This window comes from Cydia amplana, chromosome 4 (genome assembly GCF_948474715.1).
Source record: "Cydia amplana chromosome 4, ilCydAmpl1.1, whole genome shotgun sequence".
NCBI lineage: Eukaryota > Metazoa > Arthropoda > Insecta > Lepidoptera > Tortricidae > Cydia > Cydia amplana.
Window position 1 is genome coordinate 8,164,176 of NC_086072.1, and position 27,560 is coordinate 8,191,735.

At 40.7% G+C, this 27,560-nt stretch overlaps 2 protein-coding genes across 3 annotated transcripts in view; one reads left to right on the top strand and one right to left on the bottom strand.

The window, feature by feature from the left end:
* Positions 1-27,560, top strand: part of LOC134663176 (solute carrier organic anion transporter family member 3A1-like) — an 80,764-nt gene that overhangs the window by 38,183 nt on the left and 15,021 nt on the right. Inside the window, exons 4-10 of the mRNA XM_063519542.1 lie at positions 15,294-15,464; positions 15,870-15,999; positions 16,378-16,594; positions 17,187-17,368; positions 18,469-18,610; positions 26,212-26,319; positions 27,022-27,255. Of these exons, the coding sequence (XP_063375612.1) occupies positions 15,294-15,464; positions 15,870-15,999; positions 16,378-16,594; positions 17,187-17,368; positions 18,469-18,610; positions 26,212-26,319; positions 27,022-27,255 (1,184 nt within the window). The remainder of the gene's footprint in view (positions 1-15,293; positions 15,465-15,869; positions 16,000-16,377; positions 16,595-17,186; positions 17,369-18,468; positions 18,611-26,211; positions 26,320-27,021; positions 27,256-27,560) is intronic.
* On the bottom strand, positions 7,628-12,012 carry LOC134663151 (uncharacterized protein K02A2.6-like). 2 transcript variants are annotated; one of them, XM_063519495.1, is made up of 2 exons: positions 10,901-12,011; positions 7,628-10,526 (listed from the first exon to the last, which is right to left on the bottom strand). In XM_063519495.1, the coding sequence occupies exon 2, from the start codon at positions 10,376-10,378 to the stop codon at positions 7,673-7,675; it is 2,706 nt and encodes a 901-aa protein (XP_063375565.1). In that variant the 5' UTR covers positions 10,379-10,526; positions 10,901-12,011; the 3' UTR covers positions 7,628-7,672. The 2 variants fall into 2 exon arrangements, with proteins under 2 accessions (XP_063375565.1, XP_063375566.1); XM_063519496.1 differs by having other exon boundaries at positions 10,391-10,526; positions 10,901-12,012.

The window sequence follows — 27,560 nt, forward strand, 5'->3', positions numbered from 1 at the left end:
AGAACACACTTCCACTGGTTTCGTCCGAGGCGAAGGGTTTTCTAAGCGTTTGTGAATAACCAGGACCGTCATCTCGTTAATCTTGACATCGACATCTGGTCTCTGATAATGTTTAACGGTTTCCTGACTTCAGCGATTTTACAGCGGACAGTATCTCTGTTATCTGACCTTGCCGTCGACCTTATATTTTTAGATAGGTAATTTACCAATAGCAACACTTCAAAAGAAAAATTCCTGCCTTTAGCTACTATACGTTTCAGCTTCCGCTTGGCACCGTATTTCGAGGGACATCCGTTGTAAGTTAATTAAGTTTATATGTATGTAGTTTTTGTCTATTTCATGTCGTAATTGTTATCTGTGTAAAACGGCGCACTATTTCAGCTTAGTCAATACAATAACCTTTTAACAAAATAAAGAAATAAGATATATGTTTGTCTATCTTGGACTCAAATAAGTGGCAGCGATACAAATTGATGAACCATACGGCTTTTTTTGTTCCTATTTCAAGCCCCACCCCGTACATCACATATGAATGATATGATCGTATATCAATATCACATATAATATAATATATCGAGGATCAAAACGGGCTCGTTCGAGCATAATGCTCATCTTTATGCTGCAATGACTTCGTTAAATATTTCATTCCGTGGAAAATGTTTTATGCCTTATGCCGTTGCTAAACGTTAACTGTGTGTCATTGATTAGGTTTCATTTCACGGCTTAAATTCCAACATACCGACATATACCTACTGTTTTACTACACACGTGTATGGAATCAAAGGTCTTTGCTTTTAGTCTTAAAATTAAAAAGACAAATTCGCCGTTTTGTATGTCAAAATCATTGGCAAAGTTATACATTAAATTTTGTAATTAAATACTATGAGATCACAAATTTTACTTACTTTTCATGCATGCGGCCTCATTTTCATTGAAAAATAATGAAATAACCTTATTTATTTTTTGTATAGGTAGTTTATTTGCCAAAACTCATGAACCATACTAATGTACCTACTCGCAGAATATACCTGCAGCTTATCTAACAAATTGCTATTAATCTTTAAAATGTATTTTGGGAAGTAACCTAAAACTGACAAAGACGAGATAGTGACAGCATCACTTGCCTGCTGACAAATTCCACACGGGCGTTTACCTCGGTTCCGAGCTTTCCAAACGTAATTTCGGACTCACCGAGAATATAAGTGAATGTAAGGCGGTAATAACGTTGACAATGATACTTACTGCCGCTTTAAACATAATATCTGGGTGACCGAGCTTCGCTCGGAAAACATATAAAAACTCATAAATGCGCGTTTTCCCAGAGATAAGACCTAGCTAGATCGATTTCTCGCCCCCGAAAACCCCCATATAGTAAATTTCATCGAAATCGTTAGAGCCGTTTCCGAGATCCCCGAAATATATATATGTGGGATTATGTTAGGCCTCGTAATTAAAAACCAAAATATCACTTTACTTGTTTTATTTAACTATGATAAACTAATTTTATGAATATTTAACACCGTAATCCACGTTCGCTCGCTCACCATTCAAATCGTTCTCCCCGTCCCTTTCGCACCTCTTGTCATCCTTCTCTCTCCCTTACGTTCCGTTTCACGCTATCCCCTTACGTTCCATTCCTACATTCTCGGCTGTCCTGCACATCATTATCTGCCCCCAGATATACTCACACGTTCATTCATCTGCACATCATTCATTCAACATTGTAAAGGTAAGTACACGGTAAGTATCTTAACTCTATCTTACATCAGTATAGTGCCATGCTCTGAAATAAAAAGTTACTATTAATTTAAGCACATCTGCTGCATACTACACATCTAAGAAAATTGAGCATCTTAATATGGCACATTAACAATTTACTGAAATCTAGAAAACACTGCTAATATTTTTAACTCTCATGGTACGTTTTAAACATATTGAAAACAGCTGGCAGCATAAGTAACATAGGAACATTTTACAACTTTTTAACATTTTAGCTGCCTTTAAAATGTAACCAACCATAACATAACAAAATATGCATCTTAGCTTAAAATTTTAGGAACCAGGAATTTTCTACACGAGATCAAGTTTATATGCAGAAGGTCCGTCTTTTATACTAATTATAACATTTGCCAATCGAGAAATAAGAGAAAAAGGGCTAGACTACTACCTTATCACTCGCAGTCCTCCTCAGGCCATCTTTTCAAGAAGTCCGCAGACGTGGCTGTCTTGTTGGGACCCTCGGTGCCGCTGTACAACTTCTCCACGTCATATCGGTCGTTGCGCTTCACCTTGGTTACCTTATAGGGTCCGAGGAACTTTGGCTTGAGCTTAAGCCCTGGCCCAAACTGCGTCCTCTTAATTGCGACGAGATCGCCTACCTCGTACTTGGAGCTCTCTTTCCTCTTCTTATTGAAACTTTTCTTATTTTCTTCTTGAATTTTCTGAATCTGTTCTTTAGCTTTCTGTCTTAGACTTTCTCTTTCTTCATCAAACTGGGATATGGTTTCCTGTTGTAAAAGGTTAAATATCTCTACATCCTCCTTGCACTTCATCTTAGTGCCGGTCAACAGCTGGAAAGGCGAGGTATCTATACTTCTTTGGTAAGTACTGTTTATAGCTCTCTGTACTCGCCCGACATGCTTGTACCAAGTAGACTGGTCTTCTATGCATAGCTTCGTTAGCATGGGGATCATAATACGGTGAATGCGTTCCGCCTGACCATTCGCCCTTGCTATTCCAGTGGTAATCGTCACATGCTGGATTCCTTCATCTTCGCAGTACTTCTGAAAGGCTCCGCTAGTGAATGCTGTACCTCTATCTGTGATGATACGTGTGGGGTTACCAAACGTCTGCTGCTGTAGCTGCAACTTACTAATTACTTCTGCGCTGGATGTTGACTTCGTCGGGTAGAGCCACACGAACTTCGTGAATGCATCCACTACTGTAAGTATATGATTGTAGAGCTTCTTCGTTTCCGTCAATGGTCCTATGTGGTCCAGGTGCAATGTATGCAGTGGAGTACCTTCTTTAGCAATAGGATTTAGAAATCCTTCCTGCTTTCCTTCCTTTTTTGTTGCTAATAAGCATGGTATGCAGCCTGTCACTACCTCTTCTATTTTTCTATCCATGTTTCTTATGTAGTAATCTTTGCTTATAGCTTCCTTCATCTTTCTCATAGCAAAATGACCGTTACTATGCACCTTCTTGATAACTTCTTTCTCCATTACCTTAGGCACCACCAGTTGCCGTTGGTCTCCTTTGTATAGTATGTCATTTTCCACATAATAGTCATTGTAATGCCCATCTTTCAAAATCAGCTGTTTAATGGCATTGAGCTCTTCATCTCTTTCTTGAGCTTGACCAATCTTCTCATGTAGGCTTACTACTGTGGCCACATATGGACTCCTGCTAAGCGCATCTGCGTGCGGCATCTTGGCACCAGCTCGATGCTCTATCTCATAGTCATACTGGTCCAGTAGTAACACCCATCTTGCCACTTTCGGTGTCAACTCCTTCTTTTTCAAAGTAAGCTCAAAAGCTTGACAATCTGTCACAATCTTAAAATGTATACCGAACAGATAGTGGTGGAACTTCCTCACACTCTCCACTATAGCTAGAGCTTCGAGCTCATAGCTCGAATATCGGCTCTCAGCTTCACTTGTACGTCTACTTCTATAGTATACAGGGTGCAGTTCTCCATCTTCACTGGTCTGCAGAAGTATACCTGCCAGAGCCTGGCTTGACGCATCAGTGTGAAGTTCGGTATGAAGCTTCGGGTTGAAAATCTTGAGCACTGGCTCACTCATTAACTTCTGTTTCAAAATATTGAATGCTCCTTGCTGCTCAGGACCAAAGGTAAACTTTGCATCTTTTTTCATCAAATCCGTTAAGGGTCTTGCTATCTGCGCAAAGTCCCTTATATACTTTCTGAAATATGAGGTTAATCCAATGAAGCTTTGGATCTGTTTAACATTCACAGGCTCAGGGTATCGCGCTACTGCTTCTACCTTCTCTGGACTTGGCTGTACTTGACCTTCTTTAACCAGATGGCCTAGGTACTCAATCTCTCGGCATATCAGCTTGGCCTTCTTCCAGTTAATTTCAAGTCCATACTCCGCAGCAACTGCCAACACCCGTCGCAGCCTCAGCAACGCCTCTTGCTCCGTCTGGGCTGGAATTATAATGTCATCTATGAATACCATCATAACACCTTCTTGCATCAACTCTTTAAATATAGTGGTAATGAACCTCATGAAATACTTCGGACTGACTGATAACCCGAAAGGGGCTCTCAGGAACTCCCATTGGCCGTGATGGGCCACAAATGAAGTATAGGGCACAGACTCCTTACTAATCCTTAAATGGAAAAATCCATTTTTAAGGTCTAACACACTGAACAACTTAGCATCTCTCAACTTGTCAATTAAATCCTCTATCAGTGGCAGGGGAAATTCGTCTTTAACCATCTTACTATTCAACAATCTATAATCAACGCAAACTCTGGTTGAACCATCTTTTTTCTTGACAAGGACTAGCGGGCTACTATATTCGGAATAACTCACCTGTATAATTCCTTTTTGCATCCACTCATTAACCTGTTCCTCCACAATGTTCTGCTCCACGATGGAAAGCCTTCTGGGACGCTGCGCCACTGGGACATCATCTTTGAGAATGATCTTCAGTTCGATCGGCGCCTCTCTGGTCTGCACGGGGTTGTATTCGGCGACCAGACGCTCGACCTCTTCCCTTACCGTACCATCGCGTACGTGATCTGAAACAGTGAATACCTCACACACACAATCCAGACGCGCCAGCCATCCCTCATCCTCAAGTGGCAAGAACTTTACGGAACCTTTGCACATAACCATGGTCACAGTGTCAAGAAATTCCCGACCTACAATACATTTATACGGCATACAATCATTAGGTACAACATGAAATATTGTGTCATCATAGCACGTCTCGTCGATGATCATATTAGCGTAGAACTTGCCGTAAGGAAATATATCCTTCATACCGAGTCCGGTAAACACAGAGTCATCATCACACATTTTCACCTTAAGTTCGTCGAACGAGTCCTTATTTATCAAATTGAATCCACTGCCAGAGTCTACTAACGCCTGTATTTCCACTCCGCACAAATTAATTGACTTCATCGGCTTTTTCTTATTAGTTTTCGTCTTCGTTTCGTCAACTTTAGTCGCAATGTTTACATCATGCCGGTAACTGTCAACGCTGTCATCCGCCATGTTGACGTCTGCCTCCTCATTGGCCAGTATTCCAAACATGGCCGACTGCCGACGAATATCCACCGCTGCAGGCTGCTTTACCGACGGAGATGCTTGCTGTCTCGCTTTCTCACCCGCGCCGCTTATGCGAGACTGCTTTACCGACGGATCCGCACCTCCAGCCGCGCCGGCGCCGCCGCCGCCGCCGCGTTCCTTGGATTTCGATGGACATTCTCTGCTTATATGACCAAAATCGTTGCAAAAATAGCATTTCACCCCTCTAGTACATGTTACCGCCAGATGATCTTCTTCACCACATTTGTAGCACCTTTTTCGACTTGATGATGACGATGAACTATTATACTTCGTGTCTTTTTCTATCTTATTAGGTTTAGCTTCTTTGTCTTCTTTCTTCGTTTTAGTCTTCATTTTTTCATATAAAAGCAACTTCTCCTTGAGTACGGGATAAGTAGTAGCCCCGTATAATATAGATTTATTAGGTTCGTAGTCCGTAATGCCGTCAACGATGTATTGTATCGCGACGTAATCCGGAAACTTAGCTCGCTTACCGAGCTCCTTCATAATGAGCATGTATTGATAGTAAGACTCTTCTCGTCTCTTCTTTCTGTTGCCCATAAGCTCGTGCATTTCCTTAGTGTTGATTGCATCCGGGAACTCTTTAAGCAATGCCGCCTTGAGCTCGTCGTACTTCTTAAAGGTTTTCTCTGACTGCAACCATAACGCCGCCGTGCCCACCAAGGATCTACGCGCCACCACGAGCTTCTGCGCCTCCGTCCAGCTGAAGATTTCTGAGTTATCTTCTATATCTTGCGCCCATTTCGACGCCGTGTGCGCTTTATCGTCGCCGCTAAACTTCGTAATACTGTCCGTCATGACAGTGAGGTTTAAAAGGCTAGCACACGCGTCGGCCGCCATTTTCTCGTCTTCAATTTCTGAGCTTAGAATACTCAAAATTCTTTCTTCGTCTTGATCGTCGTACATCAACCTTCTTATTTTTTCGTCGTGTCTTCGTGTTGGAATGGAGAACAATCTTCTTTTTGCCGTGTTCTGGTACCGCCGCCGTCTTTCGCCGGTAGGTACGTTGCGCGCGACCACGTGCCACCGTCGAACAACTATTTGGTTTTTAGAGGCAATCCCGGACGAGCCCCCAAAATTATGTGGGATTATGTTAGGCCTCGTAATTAAAAACCAAAATATCACTTTACTTGTTTTATTTAACTATGATAAACTAATTTTATGAATATTTAACACCGTAATCCACGTTCGCTCGCTCACCATTCAAATCGTTCTCCCCGTCCCTTTCGCACCTCTTGTCATCCTTCTCTCTCCCTTACGTTCCGTTTCACGCTATCCCCTTACGTTCCATTCCTACATATATATATATATAAATAAACAAGAATTGCTCGTTTCAAGGTATTAGATTAGATAGATATAACCAATAACCATGCATATTATAAAATTTATAAATGCGAAAATAACTCTGCAGTTACCTCTTTCCGCTTAAACCGCTGAAGCAATTTAGATAGAGAAATTTGGTATGGAGATATATATGTATATTTATAGCTTGAGGTTGAGGCCCGAGGAAAGCCATAGGATAGTTTTTATCAATCATCATCATCTTTCCATGCAGACGAAATTGCGGGCAGAAGCTAGTTTAATTATAAATAGGTAAGTATGTACCTATATAATTGCACGAGATTTGAAATGCTTTACTGCTGATGGTGATATGCTTAATGCGAAAGTAATGAATGTACGTTGTTTCCACGTGAACATTTTATCGTATACCTAACCTATTACGGTTGATGCTGAGGTATTTGATAATTAAAACAACGAGAGTACGTTAACACAGCTGATGCTTTATTCCGACTAACGGTATACATACGTATTACAAGTACCCACATATCTATACATAACACCCCCACACTTATTCTGATATTACATCGTAATATAATATTTTAAGTAAAACTTACAATAGGTAACAAAATTATGGTCTAAGCGGCGCTAGTTTAATACTAATAAGAATAAAAACTTATGCTAAGTATACATTTGTTGCGCAGATCAGTATCTAATAGCAATTATACGGTTAGTTAGTTAATAGTTATTTACATGGAATTGCATCGTAATACTAACACAATAGAACTCATGTTAGCTCGTATAAGGAAAAAGGTAACTACCTATCGTCACACATCTAAGTAGGTATTCTGGGCTGATAATATATTATCTTTCCTCTCTCCCTTACGCTGGCGTGAATATCTTTGATTTTATGTAGCTATAACTAGTAAAAACTTAACAATACGCATTTAGGTATCTGTAGGTAATAATTAATATCTAAAAGGATAACACAACGAGACAGGTATGCCATTTGAAAGGCTAGGTATAACTAAATAACTATATATATTTTTTTATGCATATTAAATTTAACGTTAACAGATGTAGTCAATTTCAAATCCGTAGCGTTTTACTACTTTAGGTACTCTTTTTTCTAATGCCGGTAACGGTGGGTCGACACGCTTCGCTCGTTTAGGGTCCTCCCCCTCGACTACCTTCGGCTCCCCGTCCCCCGCGCGAGGCGACACGTCCACGGGCGCCGCCGGCACCTGCGATGGTGCTGGCTGCTCCGAGGCGGGTCTCGCGTCACCGCCAGGGCTGTTCGCCGTAACCTCGACGCTGGGCATGGCGTCATCGATACCAGTCGGCCGACCGCTCTGCACGACACACCCTGGTTCGGTTTCAGCATTGAATGGAGGACAAACGTTTGAGTTTCTTAGGTGTCGGCGTTTCATTTGATCTATATGCCGATGGTGTGTAGATCCGTCACCTGTCACAATCGTATAATCAGATTTCCCAAACCTATTGGCTACGTGACCTTCCGCCCATTTTGCACCCGTTCCGAAGGTTCGGTATTGCACGGGCTCACCTATTTCTAAGTGCCTAGATGGCCTATGCGACCGTTCTACCATTTTAGATTGTTCGTTGATGACTTTAGCGGATCTATCTGGTTTAATGGCATCTAATCGAATACGTAAGTCGCGGCCCTGCAACAGCCGAGCGGGCGTCTCACCGGTGGTACAATGAGGTGTATTATGGTAGTGCAATAGAAATTTGAGTATGGCTTTATCAATGTTAACCCCTTCGTGTTTCGCCTTTTTAATTACATTTTTGATTAATTTTACAGCTCCCTCCGCCGCTCCATTAGACGCCGGATGATAAGGAGCCGAATAAATGTGACGCACACAATTTTTTTCTAAAAAGTCATTAAATTGTTTACTAGAAAACGGCGGGCCATTATCGGATACTATTTGTTTTGGAATTCCCCACCTTGCCCAAGATTCTAATAATTTACTTATTACACTTTCGGCGGTCGTCCGTGTCATGCACGACACTTCTATCCATTTTGATCGCGCGTCAATCGATACCATGTAGGTACGACCATCTAATGGACCTAGGAAATCGATATGGACCCTTTCATAAGCTCGCGACGGCCAATGCCACGGCACCGGTGCGCTCGCCGGCGGCGCTGGAGCCACCGCCGCGCACGCGTCGCACGCGCGACACCGCGCTTCTATAGCCTCATCCATTCCGGGCCACCACACGTAACTCCTGGCCATGGCCTTGGTCTTCACGACGCCCATGTGAGGCTCGTGCAGTTCTCGCAGCACTATCTCGCGGCACGCTTCCGGCATTACAACACGATGGCCCCACATGACACAGTCAAGTTCTAAATATAACTCTTTTTGCCTATTAAAATATGGTTGCATTTCCCTAATTTCCGCGCTGTCGGGCCAACCATTTTTTATATAATTGACCACTCGACCTAGCAATGGATCTTTTGCCGTCTTTAAACGTATTTCGTTACAGTCTAGAAAAAGCGCATCAGATGCAAAATGCAAGAAAGATTGCTCCGGAGGGTCAAATTCCTTACTTTGTCCTATTGGTAACCGCGACAGCGCATCGGCGCAATTTCCCGCTGAGTTTACATATTGAATGTCAAAATCATAAGCCATTAATAACAATGCCCATCGCTGCATTCGACTCGAAGTCATGCTTGGCACACCAGTTTGCGGACCGAAAATACTTATTAAGGGCTTATGATCAGTTACTAAAGTGAACCGCTTGCCATATAAATATTGATGAAATTTTTGAGTAGAAAAAACAATCGCGAGTGCTTCTCGATGTATCTGTGAATAATTTTGTTCAGCTGCATTAAGTTTCCTTGATACGTATGCCACCGGGCGCTCCCGCCCCTGCCCGTCTGGCTGGCTGAGCACGCCGGCGACCCCGCGTGGACTAGCGTCACAAGTTAGCGTCACGTGGTTGTTAGGGTCAAAGTGCGCTAGTATCCGCCTCCCTATCAACAAGGATTTGATTTTATTAAAGGCCTCATCGCAACTTGTGGTCCAATTCCACCGTGCACCTTTCTTTAGTAAGTTATGCATGGGGTGCAAAATATCGCTCGCGTTAGGAATGAACTTAGAATAGAAATTAACCATACCTAAGAACGATCGCACCTCGGTCACGCACGATGGTGGTGGCATTTTTGCTACAGCTGCGACCTTGTTTGGGTCTGGTTTTATCCCGTCTTTGCTAACAACAAACCCTAAATAACAGACCTCATCGGCAAGAAACGTGCACTTACTTTTCTTTAATTTTAAACCTAAATTCTTTAATCTCTTCAATACAGCTTCTAGCGTGGATAAATGACCCTCCCGAGTTTTACCAAATATCAAAATATCGTCACAAAAACTCTGAGCGTTAGGAATATCCCTCACTATTGACTCGCTAATTCTACAAAATATTCCGGAACTCGACGATAAGCCATACGGAAGCCTATTGTACTTAAAAAGCCCCCGGTGAGTATTAATAACTGTCAACATTTTCGACTCCTCCGACAAGCAAATCTGATTATACGCCTGTGACAAGTCTATTTTTGTAAACAATTCTCCCCCCGATAAATTAGCAAATAACTCCTCAACTTTCGGCAACGGATACCTATCTACCTTAAGAACCGGATTAAGCGTCACCTTAAAGTCGGCGCACACTCTCAAACCTCCATCCTTCTTAGTTACCGGAACCAGGGGAGTCGCCCAGTCGGCGCAGTCAACGGGCTCGATGACGCCGCTCCGCAGCATGGCGTCCAGCTCGGCGTCGACGCGGCCCCGCAGCGCGAAGGGCAGCGGTCGCGCGCGCCGGTACACCGGCGCCGCACCCTCGCGCACGCGCAGCGTGGCCGTCCCACCGTTGTAGCACCCGAGTCCCCCATCGAAAACTTCCTTATATCTGTCGAGAATTACATTTAAATCGCTATTAACACTGCTAACGGAATTGACATCGCTAACCGGGCTACGCTTCATTATAGGTATTTTTACCCGTAATTCGGCTAGCCACTCTCTGCCTAGCAAACTGGTTTCACCATGTTCTACAACATATAAGTCCAAATTCTTCGTAATCGAACCATAAGTAACAGACACTGTAATTACACCATATGTTTTCATTTTAGTGCGGTCGTAAAATCTGAATACACTACTTGGTTTTTTTAGCGTCTCATTCTTAAAATATAACTCGTAAGTTTGTTTGTTAATAAATGAACCAGCCGCCCCAGTGTCAATCTCCATTATTAATTGTTTTCCATTTACACACATAGGTAAACTCACCGGCTTGTATTGGCTTAACGAAACTCTGTATAACGCTTCCTCCTCCTCTTCCGATTCATTCGATTCGCTATCCTCTCCGGTAACAAAATAGGTCCGTGACCGGCCGCCATTGCGCCCTCGAGTCGCTCTTTCATTGCCAGACGACCTCTTGGGACACATTCGACGTAAATGCCCCGTCTTGCGACACATACTACATATATATTCTTTGAATTTGCACGTCGAAAAACAATGATTAGTGGCGCCGCAAGCAGTACAAGGTGTCGCACCGCCTGCACTTCCAGCTGTCTCCCGCGCACTAAAACCTGTTTCCCGCTGCTGGCGCTGCGCCGGCGGCCGCCGCCCGGCCCCGCGCCCCGCGCCGTCCCCGCTAGCCACGCGATGCACCGCTCCCGCGGGCTCTCCGGCTGCTCGACTGCCGCCGCCCGTCATAATTGCTGCATCACGCTCCGCCGCCTCCAATGAACATGCCAAGGTCACCGCCTTAGCATACGTCAAATCCTCCTCTGCAAACAGCCGTTGCCGTATAACGTCCCCACTCACGCCGCATACTAACTGGTCTCGAAGGTTGTCCGCTAAATTTTCTTTAAAATCGCAAGTTCGCGCCAACTTCTTTAGCTCCGCCATGTATTGCGATATGGACTCACCCGCCGCTTGCCTTCTAAGCCGAAAACGGTATCGTTCGGCCATTATGGACGGCTTCGGCTTTAAATGTTTTTGCACCAACGCTACCAACTCCGTGTAAGACAATTCCGATGGTTTTTTTGGACTTGCCAGATTTGTCATTAACTCATAACACCGATCACCAACCACTGCAATCAAAGTTGATAACTGCTTATCCTTCACCACGGAATTAGCGTTAAAATACATTTCGAGTCGCTCACAGTACAAGTCCCAACTGCCATTTTCGATGTCGAACTCGCGAATTTTACCAATAGACATTGTATTATTTATTTCGCACGCGTCTCACAGGCTATTATTGCGATAAATAGCTTAAAACTTGTTTTCCGAAGTCGCCAATGAGGTATTTGATAATTAAAACAACGAGAGTACGTTAACACAGCTGATGCTTTATTCCGACTAACGGTATACATACGTATTACAAGTACCCACATATCTATACATAACAGATGCTACAGTGAGTCACCATTGTCATCAAATCAATTGAGCTATCAGTATAGGTTTACAATAGAATTATCTAATCTGTGCATGTCTAAGTGTCAACAATATATATTTGTTCAGGGAATAGATTAGATATTGTTTTCGGAGTTGCTGACTTCAAGTTTTCCGAAACATACTCGCATTGTACATTACATCATCATCATAATTTAAGAGCATGGCTCTTGTCGGTAGAGTATGCGCCAGTTCTTTAGGTCCCTGTAAGACACGACATGTTGTGTATATTACAAATTCAACCACGCCCGCGCTTCAGCAAGACAACTCATTAAATTTTATTGGGACTTAGATAGGTGTACTTGTCGCACCTTTAACAATTTATTATAGAGCGAAATTTATTAACTCCGTATAAGATAAATAAAGTTTAAGAAAAAACGTGCCCCCGAAAATCAAGAAAAACTTTTGCTCGAAAAGATGGCGCCATACCTTTGGCTTATACTCGTGTTGATGGCGACACCGTTTGTTATTCGACAATTTTAACACATATTCAGTGAAATAACATGGATCAAAGTCAAATGGCGTTCTAAAAGTTTTAATCCTATGTCGAAAGATGACAGTAAATTTACTGCGACTACAAAATTTACTTTGACAATACGCTCTTTATGTAGGTACTCTTTGATATTACCCTCCACTACATAATGAGTAGGTAAGCTTAAGAAGGCATGACTAATAATTATATGTATGTAATGCTTAGTTACGTAAAGTGTAACAATACCATGCAGCGATGAGTCTTTTTTCGTTTGATTGCCAAAACTATTATCTTAATTTTGTTCTTAATGTTTGTGAAGGAGTCGAAAATAGTCAAAAAAATTGACAATGCATCCTCAAAACGTGGACATTTAAGGATAAGACTACTTACATTGTAACACGATATCCGTGACGCCACCGCCACGTATATCACCGCAGCACCCGAGCCACCGGCCCCTTACCCGATAACTCATCGCCGTATCTTTGCGACACCTGGCCCACATTCACATCTTAATCGGGCGATATCACTTCAGACAACAACACACGAGCTTTACTCATTCTGACATGTTTAGTAGATACGCTCCTTGAGCACGCGCGATACGCCTTCCGGACAAGTACTATTTTGTAAGGAACAAGGCGCTCAATTATGTGCTCCAAAAGTATAAAACCTGTGTAAATAAAAGTGTCCAATTGCGAGTGCTACAATAAAATTATATTCATTCGTTCGCATCTCGTTCTCCTTTGTTGTTGAAGCACCTCGTTCATTGACAATGCAGGAAAAAACAGCGGATCAACTACGTTGTTTGTTACACAGGTACTTGCTCATCTCCGTGGGGCTTAAATGCATCATTAGAACTTCCATTTGTGTTTACTCCGTTTTTAATACGGAGCATGTTCAGGAAATGATACGATGTCAGCGATATGTTTACAGTTTTGCACCGTATGCCGCAGTATTAAGGTCAAACATGTGTACATACTTTTGACTTCGACTATGCAATTGTTGTATGCGCTGATTAACAGAAGCTTCCCATAGTTATCTACCTACTTTCCACCATTAGGTACAGTTAAATATGTGTATTGTAATATTATTATACCTAAATGTTACAATTACTGATCTGAAATTGAGTGTTAGGAACAATAAAAACTTTTAGTGTGTCATAAAACTTGTAAAATTGCTATTCGGTTACACATAATGTCAGTTACATAAATTTAAACTTTATTGCAAATAAAACGTCAACTAGTAGGTACGAGGGCTGTTTGATAAGTACCCGTTTATGAAAAAAATAATCAGTTGTTTTTGTTTATATGCATTTATTTTTCTTCATAGTCTCCTTTTAACTCTATACACTTGTTCCACCTATATTCAAGCTTCAATAAACCATCCAAAAAGTATGATTTCGGAAAGTCATTAAAATAGGCCTCTGTGGCGGCAATGACTTCGTCATTTGATCCAAATGGCTTACCACCGAGCCATTTTTTCAGGTTGGGAAACAAAAATAAATCGCATGGGGTCAAATCTGGAGAATACGGGGGGTGAAGCAATAGGGCGTAGCGTAATTGTGTTAATTTAGCCATCACAACTCTAGACGAATGAGCTGGTGCGTTGTCGTGATGAAACAGTACTTTTTTATTTTTTAAATGTGGTCGTTTGTCCTTCAACACAGCGTCAAATTCATCCAATAAATTGGCATAGTACTGTCCTGTTATCGTTTTCCCCTTTTCTAAGAACTCAATATGTATAATACCCTGCGAATCCCAAAAAACGGTCGCCATGACCTATCCAGCCGATGGGACGATTTTTGCTAACTTTCGCGTAGGTTCACCCGGTAAAATCCACTGCTTCGACTGCCCTTTCATTTCCGGGGTGTAGTGGTGACCCACGTTTCGTCTACGGTCACAAAACGACGCAGAAACTCCTTCGGGTTACGTTTGAACACGGCCAAACACTGCTCCGAAGTAGTCAGTCGGTTCCGTTTTTGCTCCTCCGTGAGTAAACGCGGCACCCACCTCGCCGATACTGTCTTCATACCCAATTTTTCTTCTAATATGTTTTGTACCCGCTCGATTGGAACATTTACAGCATCAACGATTTCTCGAAGTTCAATTCGGCGGTCGGCTAAAACGATATTTTCAATTTTCTTAACCATATCGTCTGTAGTCACCTCAATTGGGCGGCCTGGGCGATCCTCATCAAAGACGGTTGTTCTCCCCCGCTTAAATTCGTTAAACCAGTATCTGGCGGTTGTCATAGAAGGAGCACATTCATGGTAAACCGCTTGCATTCTTACTTTTATTTCATCACATGTTTTTCCTTCCAAAAACAAGAATCTAATTACAGACCGATACTGCTCTTTCCCCATTTTCACAATTTTAAGTTCACGCTTTCACTGAATCACTGTCAAATGAGAAAAAAACAAAAGAATGCTGTTTTTTTTTTTAAAATCCCACCTCTGATAAATGGCTCAAAACGATTGTATACATATTTTCGGCCCGTGATATTAATACATTTGGAAAACGGGTACTTATCAAACAGCCCTCGTACCTATTCTCTGACACTAAAATTAGGACCAAACGGTAACTGATAAAATATAACACTGACCCCCCCGGTATGAATAACTTATGAATAAGGAATTAAGGACCATGAGAAAACATGATCATCATCAGGCTTAGGGTTTTATAAGTATGCAAGCGACCGAAGAATAATAGAGTATATTATGCGTATATTAACGTTATACCTATACTGTTTGTTCAGGAGGCAAGAGTCAATGTACGCAATGACGGGACTCTATGCGGAGTCAGGTGGTGCGGAGGCCGACGACGCCGGACCCGGGCCGAGCGCGGCGCACCCCCCGCTCCCCGCGCACCCGCCGCGGGACCCCGTCAAGTGCCACAGCCGGAACCCCTCGGCCGGCATATGCGACAGGTATGTATGCACTTCAAACACATTCTTTACCCTATTTCAAAGCTCTACGTATAACAAAGCAGACATTGATATCATATAAACAATTTTCATAACTGGGAAAACACAAATGTCCGAGAAGTTAAGGACACTGAAGGCCACTTCACTCGGCTTTGATGTACAAGTACCGTGTATACGCATACGCCGATTGCCAAACAAATATGCAGGTTATTTTGTAATTAAATTTAATCCAACCTGTCCCTTAAACTTATTTCTACCAGTCTCCTTTCATGCATAAATCTAAAGCAGGCAGGCATACAACCGCACGGTATTACATAATTATTAATAGGTATATAGGAATCTTCAATAACCGAGCTCCTTGCAAGGTTCTTTGGAAATGCTGTGTTGAATTGAGTGGTTTGTTTACAGAGAACGCGAGAGAGAAAGAGAGAAACCCCACCAGTTATTCCCAGAAATATTGGACATTCCTCATGATGCGCGCGACTGCGGTATCTTATCATGGAGACCGCTATTCATTCAGAGATTTTCTAGTATTAAAGTAAGTTTTTTTTACTAATCATTAAAAATTTCTGTGTAAAACGAATTATCGGAGTCGCAAATTTAATCAAAGTATTAAACAAGACTTATTACATGGGCTTAATTAAATGTATAACGTACAAACTTGACTCATTATTTGATACTGCAAATATAAACAGCCGATATCTTTTAATTTGACTCTTGACTTTAACTCGAGAAAATCGTCGAAATTAGTATAAACAGTTCTTTCAAGCAATTTGCCTACGTTAGTCAACTAATATGTTTAAAATCGATCACAACGCAACGACTATTTGATAAGTTACACTGCTATTAGTCAACTAAAACCGCAGACATGCCAAGCTGCTTAAAATGCTATTTTGTAATAATGTTCTATTTGCAGGTATTTGTATTTTTCCTCTCGATCCTCGTGACGCTACAACAAGCCCTAAGCTCCGGCTACATAAACTCCGTGATCACGACAATCGAGAAACGGTTCGAGATCCCGTCGAGCCTCTCGGGGCTCATCGCGAGCAGCTATGAGATCGGCAACGTTATTACCGTAATCTTCGTGTCGTATCTCGGCAGTCGCCGGCACATTCCTGTTTGGATCGCAGTCGGTATGAAATTCTATGAACCCATTATCCCATTGAGACTCATCGCGAATAGGCAGCGAACGGTCTGTTTTTGTTGTCAATTTCTTTATTAGGTACATCAATATCAATACCTATTGATAAAACCTACCGAGGCTAGTAATGTGTTTCGGCACTCGTTCGGTTTTGAAAATATAAATAAGTGTCGGATAATATAAATAAAACGCATCTCTTTACTCATAGTTTTCACCAGTATGCTGCAGTGTTTTTTTATGTGGTCTAACTTTCGAAGCTGCATACTTATTTGAGGTTTATTTTTTTTGAATCCAAGATACCACAATGGCAGTTCGATTGCCCCATATCGTCAGGTGACAAGCAAAACTCACTAAATACCACCACAAGTTCATAGCCACAGTGAACCATATTAGTACGAAAAGAAGGTTGATTTTTGTTTAAATATTTTTTAGTAATTAGTGACTTTTGCTTGTCACCTGACGATATACTACATAATCTGGCAGGTTTTGTACTAAAATGGCAGTTGGACTGATCAGATATTAGATAGATACAGATGAGCATGTCTTCCCGATATAAGCTTTTATTAATTTACGTTTTTTTTTAGGTGCGGTAATAATGGGCATCGGTTCATTAGTATTCGTGGTGCCTCACTTCATAGCAGAAATTAATAGCGAAATGACAGTAAACAATAAATCAGCCGATAATATTTGTTACCGGCCACCGGAGAAGAATATTCTAGCCCAAGGCCTGTCTCCTAATAACTTGAGGCCGGAAAATTGCATTAAGGTAAGAACTTTACTTACGTTGCTCTTACGAGTACGATCCCCAGTATTTTGAAACAGTGCATTATTTTCTTTTTAACAAACGCATTCATGTCATTATTATCTATTTATGTAGAGAACATACAGTCATATAAAAAAGGAAGAGAAAGTAAAGAAAATACCTACATTTATTGGGCACCTGCCTTAAAGGAATCGATAGATTTGTCTCAATTTAGGAAGTGACATTGGGTACACGGCACGGCAAAGCCGCCTACCTTAATGAATAAGAAATCAAATATAAATAACGGGCACCACTATCCAATATTTTTTCTCAAAAATGGACGGCAAAGTCGACGTTGCCGGTTAAAAAATAGGTCGCGTAGTGCGTAGTTTATGGTCATTCAAAAAATTAAAAAGTTAAAATCATTGCAGTCTCGATTTCGGGACTGCAATGTCGCATAGAAATTCCATTATTTAACGAGTTCCAAACTTTTTAAAACTTTAAATGGCCATATCAAATGAAGGCATAGGTCCCTTAAACAGCCAAACAGATGATCAGCACTTATTATGATAAAGCCTATAACAGACTATCGCACCGCACCGCGACCTTGGAGCGTCGCACCCATAAGTGAGAGCGAGAAACAGATATCTCTTTCTCGCTCTCACTTATGGGTGCGACGCTCCAAGGTCGCGGTGCGGTGCGATAGTCTGTTACAGGCTTAATGTTGGTATCGCGACTATTTAGGTGTCTCAAATAGGTTGGCGTATTTTCAGCAGAAAAATACACTTCTTTTTTTTTTAAAGGCAGCAAGCAAATTTTTTTAATGGTTGTATTTTTTTCTGTGAAAATTAGAACGTTGCTTCTGGAAGTTCTGTAAAATATTTCTATTTCTTGCACCATTTTTGAGAAAAGCACTATATATGACTCGGCTGGAAGGCTACTTGCTGGCTTCGGATTCAATTAAACGGACTCCCAAGGTCGTCCGTTTAAAACGAATCCTCAGTCTGCAAGTAGCTACTTCCGAACCTCGACAATAATGTACTATTAAAGTCCTGTAAGAATCGGGTTTAAAAAAATCTTCGAGCTGTATTGTTCAAGAACTCATTAATAAATATTGTAAACAGAGTTCACCGAGCACGTTCCTGCCGGTGATGGTGTTCGTGGTGGCGCAGCTGCTGCTGGGGTGCGGCGGGTCGCCGCTGCTCACGCTCGGCACCACCTACGTCGACGACCACGTGCGACCAGAGTCATCCAGCATGTATATAGGTACGTTCACAATCAGAAATACTTCAACTCGCACACCTTCCTGTCCTCAACGATGCTGTTGGCTTCGCTTGGCACAGCTCCCTCGCTCTCGATGGTCCGCCGTTGTGGTTTCGATTGCCGCTTGATGTATTACTATTGTCAACATGGCTAATTAACCAATCTTAAACCTTAATGCTTAATGTGTCGCGGCTATAGTTCGTTTTTTTTGCATTAGAAAGAACTTGAAAGAAGGTAAGCGATTTTGACATGTCTTTTAATTGAAAAACACTTTTTAAAAATCAATAACTATTACTTATGAAAGCAGAAGACTATAAAAGATCGTATTAGATTCATAATTGTTACATATTTACCGTAACTTATTTTTAAAATGTGTTTTTCAATTAATAAACACATCAAGATTGTTTACCTTATTTCTAATGCTAAAAAAAACGAACTATAAGCATTCGTTAATATTAGGGATTGGGTAATTAATTGGGAGATCTAATACCTACTAGAACATAATTACATCCATATCTTCTCGGTAGAGATGTTAGTCAAACATTCACGTCATAAAATCTTTTGTCCGCTACAAACATGGACGAAGCAACGGTTTAAGTACAGTACAGACAAACAAGTCAGAGACCAAAATATCTCATTCTGTACACCTGGTTTCATAACGTCATTGCGACGCGTTCATCCTACATATTACATTACGAGCGAGTTGTCCGAATACTTTGACCGTGTTGTAAATAAGAATTCGGAGTGCACGGTACCTCATGTTACTCCGTATAAATCGCAGTTCGCGGACAAATTACAGCTACGAGGGGCGTTCAAAATATTCTCGGTATTGATATCTTACGACCTCTTCTAAAATTTCTTTCGTTACTGGCCGCTAAGGTTTATTCATTGACATTAAAAAAAAGTATAATTCGAACCGAGATAGTCTTTTGTTTTTCTGCAATTGCTGAACAAACATGAACATCCTGTGCGAATTGACAATGTTAACTAAATTAGAACATCGATGCGTGATAAAATTCTTGACAAAACAGGGTAAAAATCAAAAAACCATAAAAGAGGAAATGGATTGTGTTTACCGTGAGTCTGCTCCTTCTTTATCTACCATTCAAAAGTGGTCAAGCGAGTTTAAACGCGGAAGGGAGAGTATTGAAGATGACCCTAGACCTGGCCGGCCTGTAGTAGCTACTTCACAAGAAAATATTGATAAAGTGGAAAAACTTATATTGGAAGATGGTCGAGTGAAGGTAAAATCTATAGCACAAGTAACCAATCTCTCTATTGGTACCGTACATGATATTATACATGACCATCTTAATATGTCAAAAGTAAGTGCAAGATGGGTTCCGCGAATGCTGACTCGGCTTCAAAAAGACATGCGTGTAGCTTGTTGTTCCGATTTTATTGACCTGTGCGGTGAAAATCCTGATGAGGTGCTGCAAAGAATAGTTACTGGAGATGAAACCTGGGTTCATCATTATGACCCAGAGAGTAAACAAGAGTCCATGCAGTGGCACATTAAGGGTTCAGCTCATCCCAAGAAGTTGAAGGTCATCCCTTCAGCTGGCAAGGTCATGGCCACGATATTTTGGGATTGTGAAGGAGTATTACTAATCGATTATAAAGAAAAAGGTGTAAATATCACAGGACAGTACTACGCTAACATTCTACGTCAATTAAAGGATGTAATTAAAGAAAAGAGGCGAGGAAAGTTAACCAAAGGTATTCTGCTTCTGCATGACAACGCCCCCGTCCATACTGCTCATATTGCCAAGGCAGCTATTGTTGAACGTGGGTTTAAAACTGTTACTCACCCACCGTATAGTCCGGACTTAGCCCCCAGCGACTTCTTTTTGCTCCCCAATCTTAAAAAGGATCTGCGTGGAAATAAATTTTCTGACGATGAAGCATTGAAGGCGGCAGTGGAGGAGCATTTTTACACGAAAGATAAAAAATATTTTTACGAGGGATTAAAAAAAATAATTGATCGATCTTTTAAGTGTATGAACATAGGGGGGGAGTATATTGAAAAATAAAAATATCAAACTTTTCGTACTTGTTTGTTTTCATTCTCATACCGAGAATATTTTGAATACCCCTCGTAACTTCGCCATTTATCCACTGCTATAAATCGTTGACCTTCTGTTCCTTTCGACCTTAGGGAGGTGGAACTATATTCCACGGCTTTATTGTCATGCCTTGACTAGTGCCTTGAGCTCGTATAACCGTACCGCACTGCTCTGCCATTTACTAGCAGACATAAAGAAGTTCGTCGAACCTTGTGGAAAGATTTGCTTTATTAATTCTATCCTATCTCGCCCCGACGTACACATAAATCTCTCAATCGCGCTCGGCCAGTAAATTCGAATCCGTGAATTATTATTATTAAATTTTCCACTTGCCTGCTCTTTTATATAAAGATCTTTGTTGTGTTGTAGCACTATTAATACCTATTACTTTCACGTCCCACACGAGCCCATTACATCCGTAATGGCAATATAAAACAAGCACCCGCCAAATTAGTTTATTGCTTTAGTACCTATATACCTTGTCACTTAGTGTAAGGCCTGAGTAGACGCTCGTGTTGGGCGTGCAGCGGGGCGGGGCGTGCGGCGTGCATGTTAAACAAATGCAAGCGTGTAGGAGCGGCCTTAGTACACGCTGCTCACATCACCTGTGAGCCCGACGCCACGCTGCACGCCCCGCCGAACGCTCCGCTTCGAGCGTCCACTCAGGCCTTACACTTAGACTAATTTGCCGCAGTGAAACTGTCGCAGTATTGTTCCGATTTACCAAAGTACTAAAATAATTTGATAAGGAACTATCCACGTACCTACTCCCTATTGCGTTTGTTTTGTATGAATTAGACTTGCAGATTCAATTTGCTATTGAAGAGTTTTAGTGTCTATTGTGTGTGTTACTGGGTTTTATACGTATTCATAACAAGGCTTAAAATAACTATAAACTAAATAAACAATACAGTAGGTTATTACTTCTATTAATCACAAGAAATCAAGTAAAACTGAACATGATGTGTAAATATAACATTTTTAGAGTTCCATTGCCTCGTGCCGTGACTTATTTACAGTAAGAGAGGAGAAAGAAAGAAAACAGGTGAATAAAGAATCTCCATCTTTCTTTAAAAATCGGTTAAGTCATCATTGCTCGAAGAAAAACTAGTATCGCAAGACGTACCCAGGGCGGAGTACCTACGTCAAACCTTGAATTCTCGCTGGGGTCGTTACTTAAATACGCTACCGCTGAATCATGGATGTGGGGCGTCGTAACTCGTAAAACTGCAGGATACATTTAATAAATGAAGGCTGTTGAACCCGCACGTGCTATTCTTGCGTGTCTTGTCAATATTGTCGTGTACAATTATTGATATTTCCTTTGGCTCAAGGGAGAAATAAAAAGCAGATGTCTGTCTGTTGAATATAATTTAAATGCATGTGTCATTCTACTCATTCTTATTAATATCACAGCCCAGTCCCATGCTTACCTGCTTGGTAGGTTCAATGCTAAGAAAATTATTTTAGGCGACTATACATACTCGTATTGTACCACATCAGTACGAGTAGTGCCGACTTACCTAATAGCGTGTGTGTGTGCAGGAACTACGTTATCCCTACAATACTGGAACGGCTATGTACTGTACTACAACAAGATAATTTAGATAATGTAAACAGTTACATACGCGTACTGATAAATATGACCAAAATGTCATGCATAAGGTGCCATGTTATTAGACGTTTTTGTTCGGCTCGGCATTGTGTCTCTATTTCTCACGATAAATACCTAAATTAAATAAAAATATCTGAGATTTGGTCAAAAAGTATTTTATTTTGAAAATACCTATTTTGCATTTAGCATTTGAAATACAAAACGCAAAACTATTTGGTATTTTGCATTTGAAATAGTAAATCTGAAAAGTATTTTGCATTTTGTATTTGAATGCTTTTTTAAAACCATTTTGTACATGTCTGACTACGACGATATTAATCATGTACCTTATAATAGGTACCTATAGTTCTAGCACGTATTACGCAATGCATTACTAATTGTGTTAATATGACCCAATCCAATCCGGGTGGCATAATTTAAGCGTCAAGTTCTGTCATTTGTTAAGACCTTGGAAATCCTTACTTATTATTGTAACTGCCATATAGGTATGTCACTCACCGTAAAGAACATTTAATATGTTGTCGCTGTTCAATAGAACATGTAAACTCATATATTTTTTATATGCATTAAACAGTATAAGTAGAAGTACTTTAAAATAGTCTTTACTATTAATCGTCAAATAAATGCCAAATATTGTAGGTTAGGTGTTAGGTGAGGTGCAATATGTCATGTCACTCATGTCGTGAATGACGGTCCCCCGCGGCCGTGACTAACAAACTCCACGCGCGCCCTTGACCTTCCCACCACTGCCATCAGCTCGCCGGAACTTACTTAGGCCTTTACGTACTTATACAAAAGAAAAACCATCTAGCATTACTCACTTTTGAAAACAAATATTATTTTCGATGAATAAATCTTAAATTTACAAAACCGCCCAACACGATTTTAACAGCGCCACCTTGTGAGTGAAATCTTAGCTAGGATGGTGAGAGGTTGTTTGTTATTTTGCTAAAATAAATAAATTTAATTAGTTGGGTGCACAGACAAGACATCCTCTAGACTGAGCATAGTAACGCTACCCCCTCTGCCACTATATACGGTAGTTTTACTCCATCTTCGAGTCAAAGTGTCAGAATCCCGTGCCGTGATTGGTCCGTGTCTTTGAACAGACCAATCACGGCACGGGATTCGTTCACCTCGTCCCCCCGCACCCCCGTATTTTTGGCCACATCGGTTTAATGAAATAATTGCTCTAAACTCCGTCTAGGTCTATGGTTGGGTGCTTTCCTATACTTAAAATAAATGATTTAAATGGAAGTATAAAAAGTAGGTGAGTTAACTGTGACGTCACTATACACGTTTTCATATAAATTCCATATTAGCAAATCGTTTTGACAGTTCTAAAAAAGAAGCTGATTTGACTAGTAGGAAAGTAGCCTATTCGGAAAAGTAGCTCCAAAACAGATCCACACGTTTACCTATTCTCAGTGTTAGAGTCCGTCCAACCGTGACCGCTTTTCCCAGTAGGTACTCGTCGCGTAGGCGCAGTTACCCAAAGAGCTCATTTTTACCAACTGCCCTTATCATATATGTCAATGTAAAACCAATGCTGGGAAAGTATCATATGTACCGAAATCGATTTTTACTCCGTCGATGTATTGCGGCTTTGCAATAGCACTGAAGCGAAGGGTTTTAATAAGGCCCTACAGGTGCGGCGGGCTCAAGAGACCCTTGAACCGTCTGGAATGATCCATTCCCGTTTCCTTTCCGTTTCCGCCCCACTTTTAATGTGAAGGACTCTTACCTATTCTTAGACGTTCACAAGGGTCATTTATTTTATAAAAGTAATTATTCAAAGGGCCTTTCGGACTTGTTTAGTGCAGACTCTGCAGACCTACCTAATTGCCATATGAATGGAATATGAAGCGAAAACTAGAAGCCGAACACGCGATACCAGAAGCTATTACTTTGAAAAACATTCCTAGCGTCGAGGACAGGGTGTGGCTAAGATCTATTAGGCTATTTGCGTTGTTTTTCTGTTGAATTATATCTGTGTAGTATTTATACCTACTTGTAATATCACGATTGAGCTAACCAAGCGTTTTTTTTTTCTTCAGTTTAATAGTACACCAATTTTATCTAATCACAACATAAACTATTTACGTAATTACCTAATACATTAAAAAAAAACTGTTGTTGAATCCTCTTAGCCGCCCCTTACAAATATTTTTCGATTCACTTTATAGAGTTCTCAAAGATTTTAAATAGTAATTATATGAACTTTGAAAGAGTACGTATTTTTGATGTTCAACTTGGCATTTAGAAAAGCTGAGTCCACCTAGAGCCCGCCGACCCCGGCTTTAAGCTTTCAAGTTTAAGCCTCGGCAGCCGAGATGAAATGTTACACTTCCTAGTATGGAGGTACCTACCTCCTAACGTACTCCTTTCTGAGTCAGAAGATTTTGAATCGCTTTTGATTATTTATTTATTTATTTATTATTTTGATATAGGTATTGTCGTAATGCAAGTAATGACCTATATAACGTAACGACTAAAAGAACTGCTCTAAATATATGTATTTACATATACGTCTACCACCAATTTAACACTGACTTACATATTATGAAAGGCTACTTTTAACCAAAATAGTTATCGCACAACTTAAGTAGGTAATTATTTATGATTATGCTAATAGTAGGTAATTATTTATTTCTTTCATTAAAATATTAAGGTTTAGCTTTACAAAGGTAGACCTGTATATTCTCAATTTTAAATAAACCTTCGCCACGCTCAGAACACGTTCATTTCTTCAATTTGTTAAATGTCAGCACACTAAGTACCAAGTACCTACGACTCCAAATAAAATCCATAAAACTGCAATATTTAAATCTAGCCCGAAGTTCAAGGTCCACTGTGAAATAACAAAATGGGTGAGTGCAGCGGCGCGCTCACGCGACGCCAGGTTCGGGCCATCACTCATAGATATTTGTTACCAAAGCCTGCCGCAACGGCGAGCAACACTGACCTAGTTTCAGCCGTAATGTCTACAAGCGAATCGCAACGCTGGCCTGTTCAAATCGCTCATTAACCGCATAATCTCAGGGTTACCAGTATAAGTATGATCTTCTCAGTAACGGATGTAAAGGTCAAGTTATAGTAGATACTAGTTTATAGCCGAATAGAAATATTTCGTGAAGGAAGTAGCTGGCTAGCTGCATACACGCTCCCTCGATGCCGCCGGCTTTGCTTCATAAGCTTCATTTTGTGCATTCGCCGCGGCGGTTTCCTTTCAGCGCACCTGCTTCAATGATTTGGAACTTGTTTACGCTATTATGAACGCGGTTTTATAGTAATTAAATCATACGGACACACGGTTGAATTGAAGTATGTCACACACGTATGGTAGTTTTACCACAGGAAAGGGAATAATTTATTAAACAAATATACAAAGTGTTGTTTATTGAACTTTGCCTGGTTTAACTGACTGAAGACAATGGAAAAGTTTTTTTCTTTTTTGAGTTCAAATCTTATATAATTAATGTATAGTCTTTGGGTTGATGGGCTTTGATGACAATGTGGCGACTGGTGTATCCAAACAAGGGCTCAATTCGAAATAGCCAGTATGGGAGCCGTAATACCAATAATCTATACGTAGGGACTCTACGTGTTGGCTTCGGCTCCGCGAACGCCTCTAAAAGGTCCGGAACACCATTGTTCCGTGATGGGAAAAACATACCGTATGTCTTACCGTACCGTACCGTATGTCCGTAGACGCCCTACATATAGATTATCATACCTACTACTATATATATAAAGATAAAGCGTATGGTAAACTGTGATGTCATCTTATGAGATCACAAAATCGGTAATGACACAAGAACCGATAACTCCCGGTAAAGCTGCGATAACACGCTTTATGACATTATGTATGACCATGTGTGATGAAACATGTATTTTTATTTAACGTTACTTATTCCTTGCAGGGTGCATGTACAGTATGGCTGCCTTCGGACCCGTGCTTGGATTTCTGCTCGGTGCCTATCTGCTCTCCTTTCACATGGATTCATTTTCGGGACAAATTATAGAAATAGGTAAGTAAAAGCATACCTACCAAGAATAGCGGTGCCTACTTTACTCATGAATATTTTATGAAAATGTTGTAAAGTTGAACAGTTAGGTATTCATAAACTGTACAAATCTCAATCATTTAAAAGTAACAAACACGAAATGTCAAAATTATAGATTATTTTAGTTATATTAGGTTTTTAGGACGTTTATGAATAACGGTAGGTACCTATAAAGTATATACGTGCTTAGTATTAGTACACAATTTAATGCCTGTGCTAAGTAGGTACTTGTTCAGTTATCAAATAAAAGCTGTATGTAGAATAAATATATGTACATACCTACATATGTGTCGTGCCTGAAGCGAAATATTTTTTATTTAAATTTTTAGTCACGGAAGATTAAATTAACCGTTTTAATAATTTTGTAACAATTTGGTCTTATGTCGTAAGTAGAAAACAACGTACGTATTATAAACCTGCTTTCCGTTTGATTTACGATAAGATTGCTACGATACGGCACATAATACGATGAGAAAGTTGAACCTATCAAATTAAATTACGCGGCAATGTTGGCTAACATGTATGTGTTGTATTACCGCATAACCGAATTAGACTGGACAAAATGTTTTTAAACACAGATTAACTGTTATAAATCTTATAATCTTATAATTTTTGCTAATTGCAGACTTCTGAACCAAAGAATATATATGAAATTAATTATTTTAGATCAATACGACCACCGATGGGTCGGCATGTGGTGGGGCGGCTTCCTGCTCTGCGGGTTCCTCCTGATACTGGTCGCCGTCCCTTTCTTCTCGTTCCCGAAGGTGCTGGTGCGAGAGAAAGAGAAGATCAGACTCGTGGAGAAAGCGGCCGCGGCTAGCGGCTCGGGGACCGCTAAGCCTCCAGTGAAACCGCCTTCCGATATAAAGGACACGGGCTATGGCAAGGATATAAAAGGTTGGTCAAAGTCATGCTGTTTATCATCTCGTTCAGGCATTTCATGGCCTAAAGTTGGATTAAATATGTACTATTTTTTTTTATATGTTACTATGTATGGTATTAAAAAATGGTGTTACATATTCTAAAGGCTGACAAAATTTTATTTGGCCCTGATAGTGTCGCTACAAGCAGATTACATAATTATGGGCAAAAATGTGCATAAAATCTCAGACTTGATCGGCGACTAATTTCATAATATTGTATATTGGAATGCTACGCAATCCTTCGTTGGCATTTTTGTGGTAAAATCGTTGATAATTGCG

Bases quoted from the DNA above. Each gene is read 5' to 3' on its own strand.
- LOC134663151 (XM_063519495.1), bottom strand. From the start codon at position 10,378: ATGCTGCGGAGCGGCGTCATCGAGCCCGTTGACTGCGCCGACTGGGCG.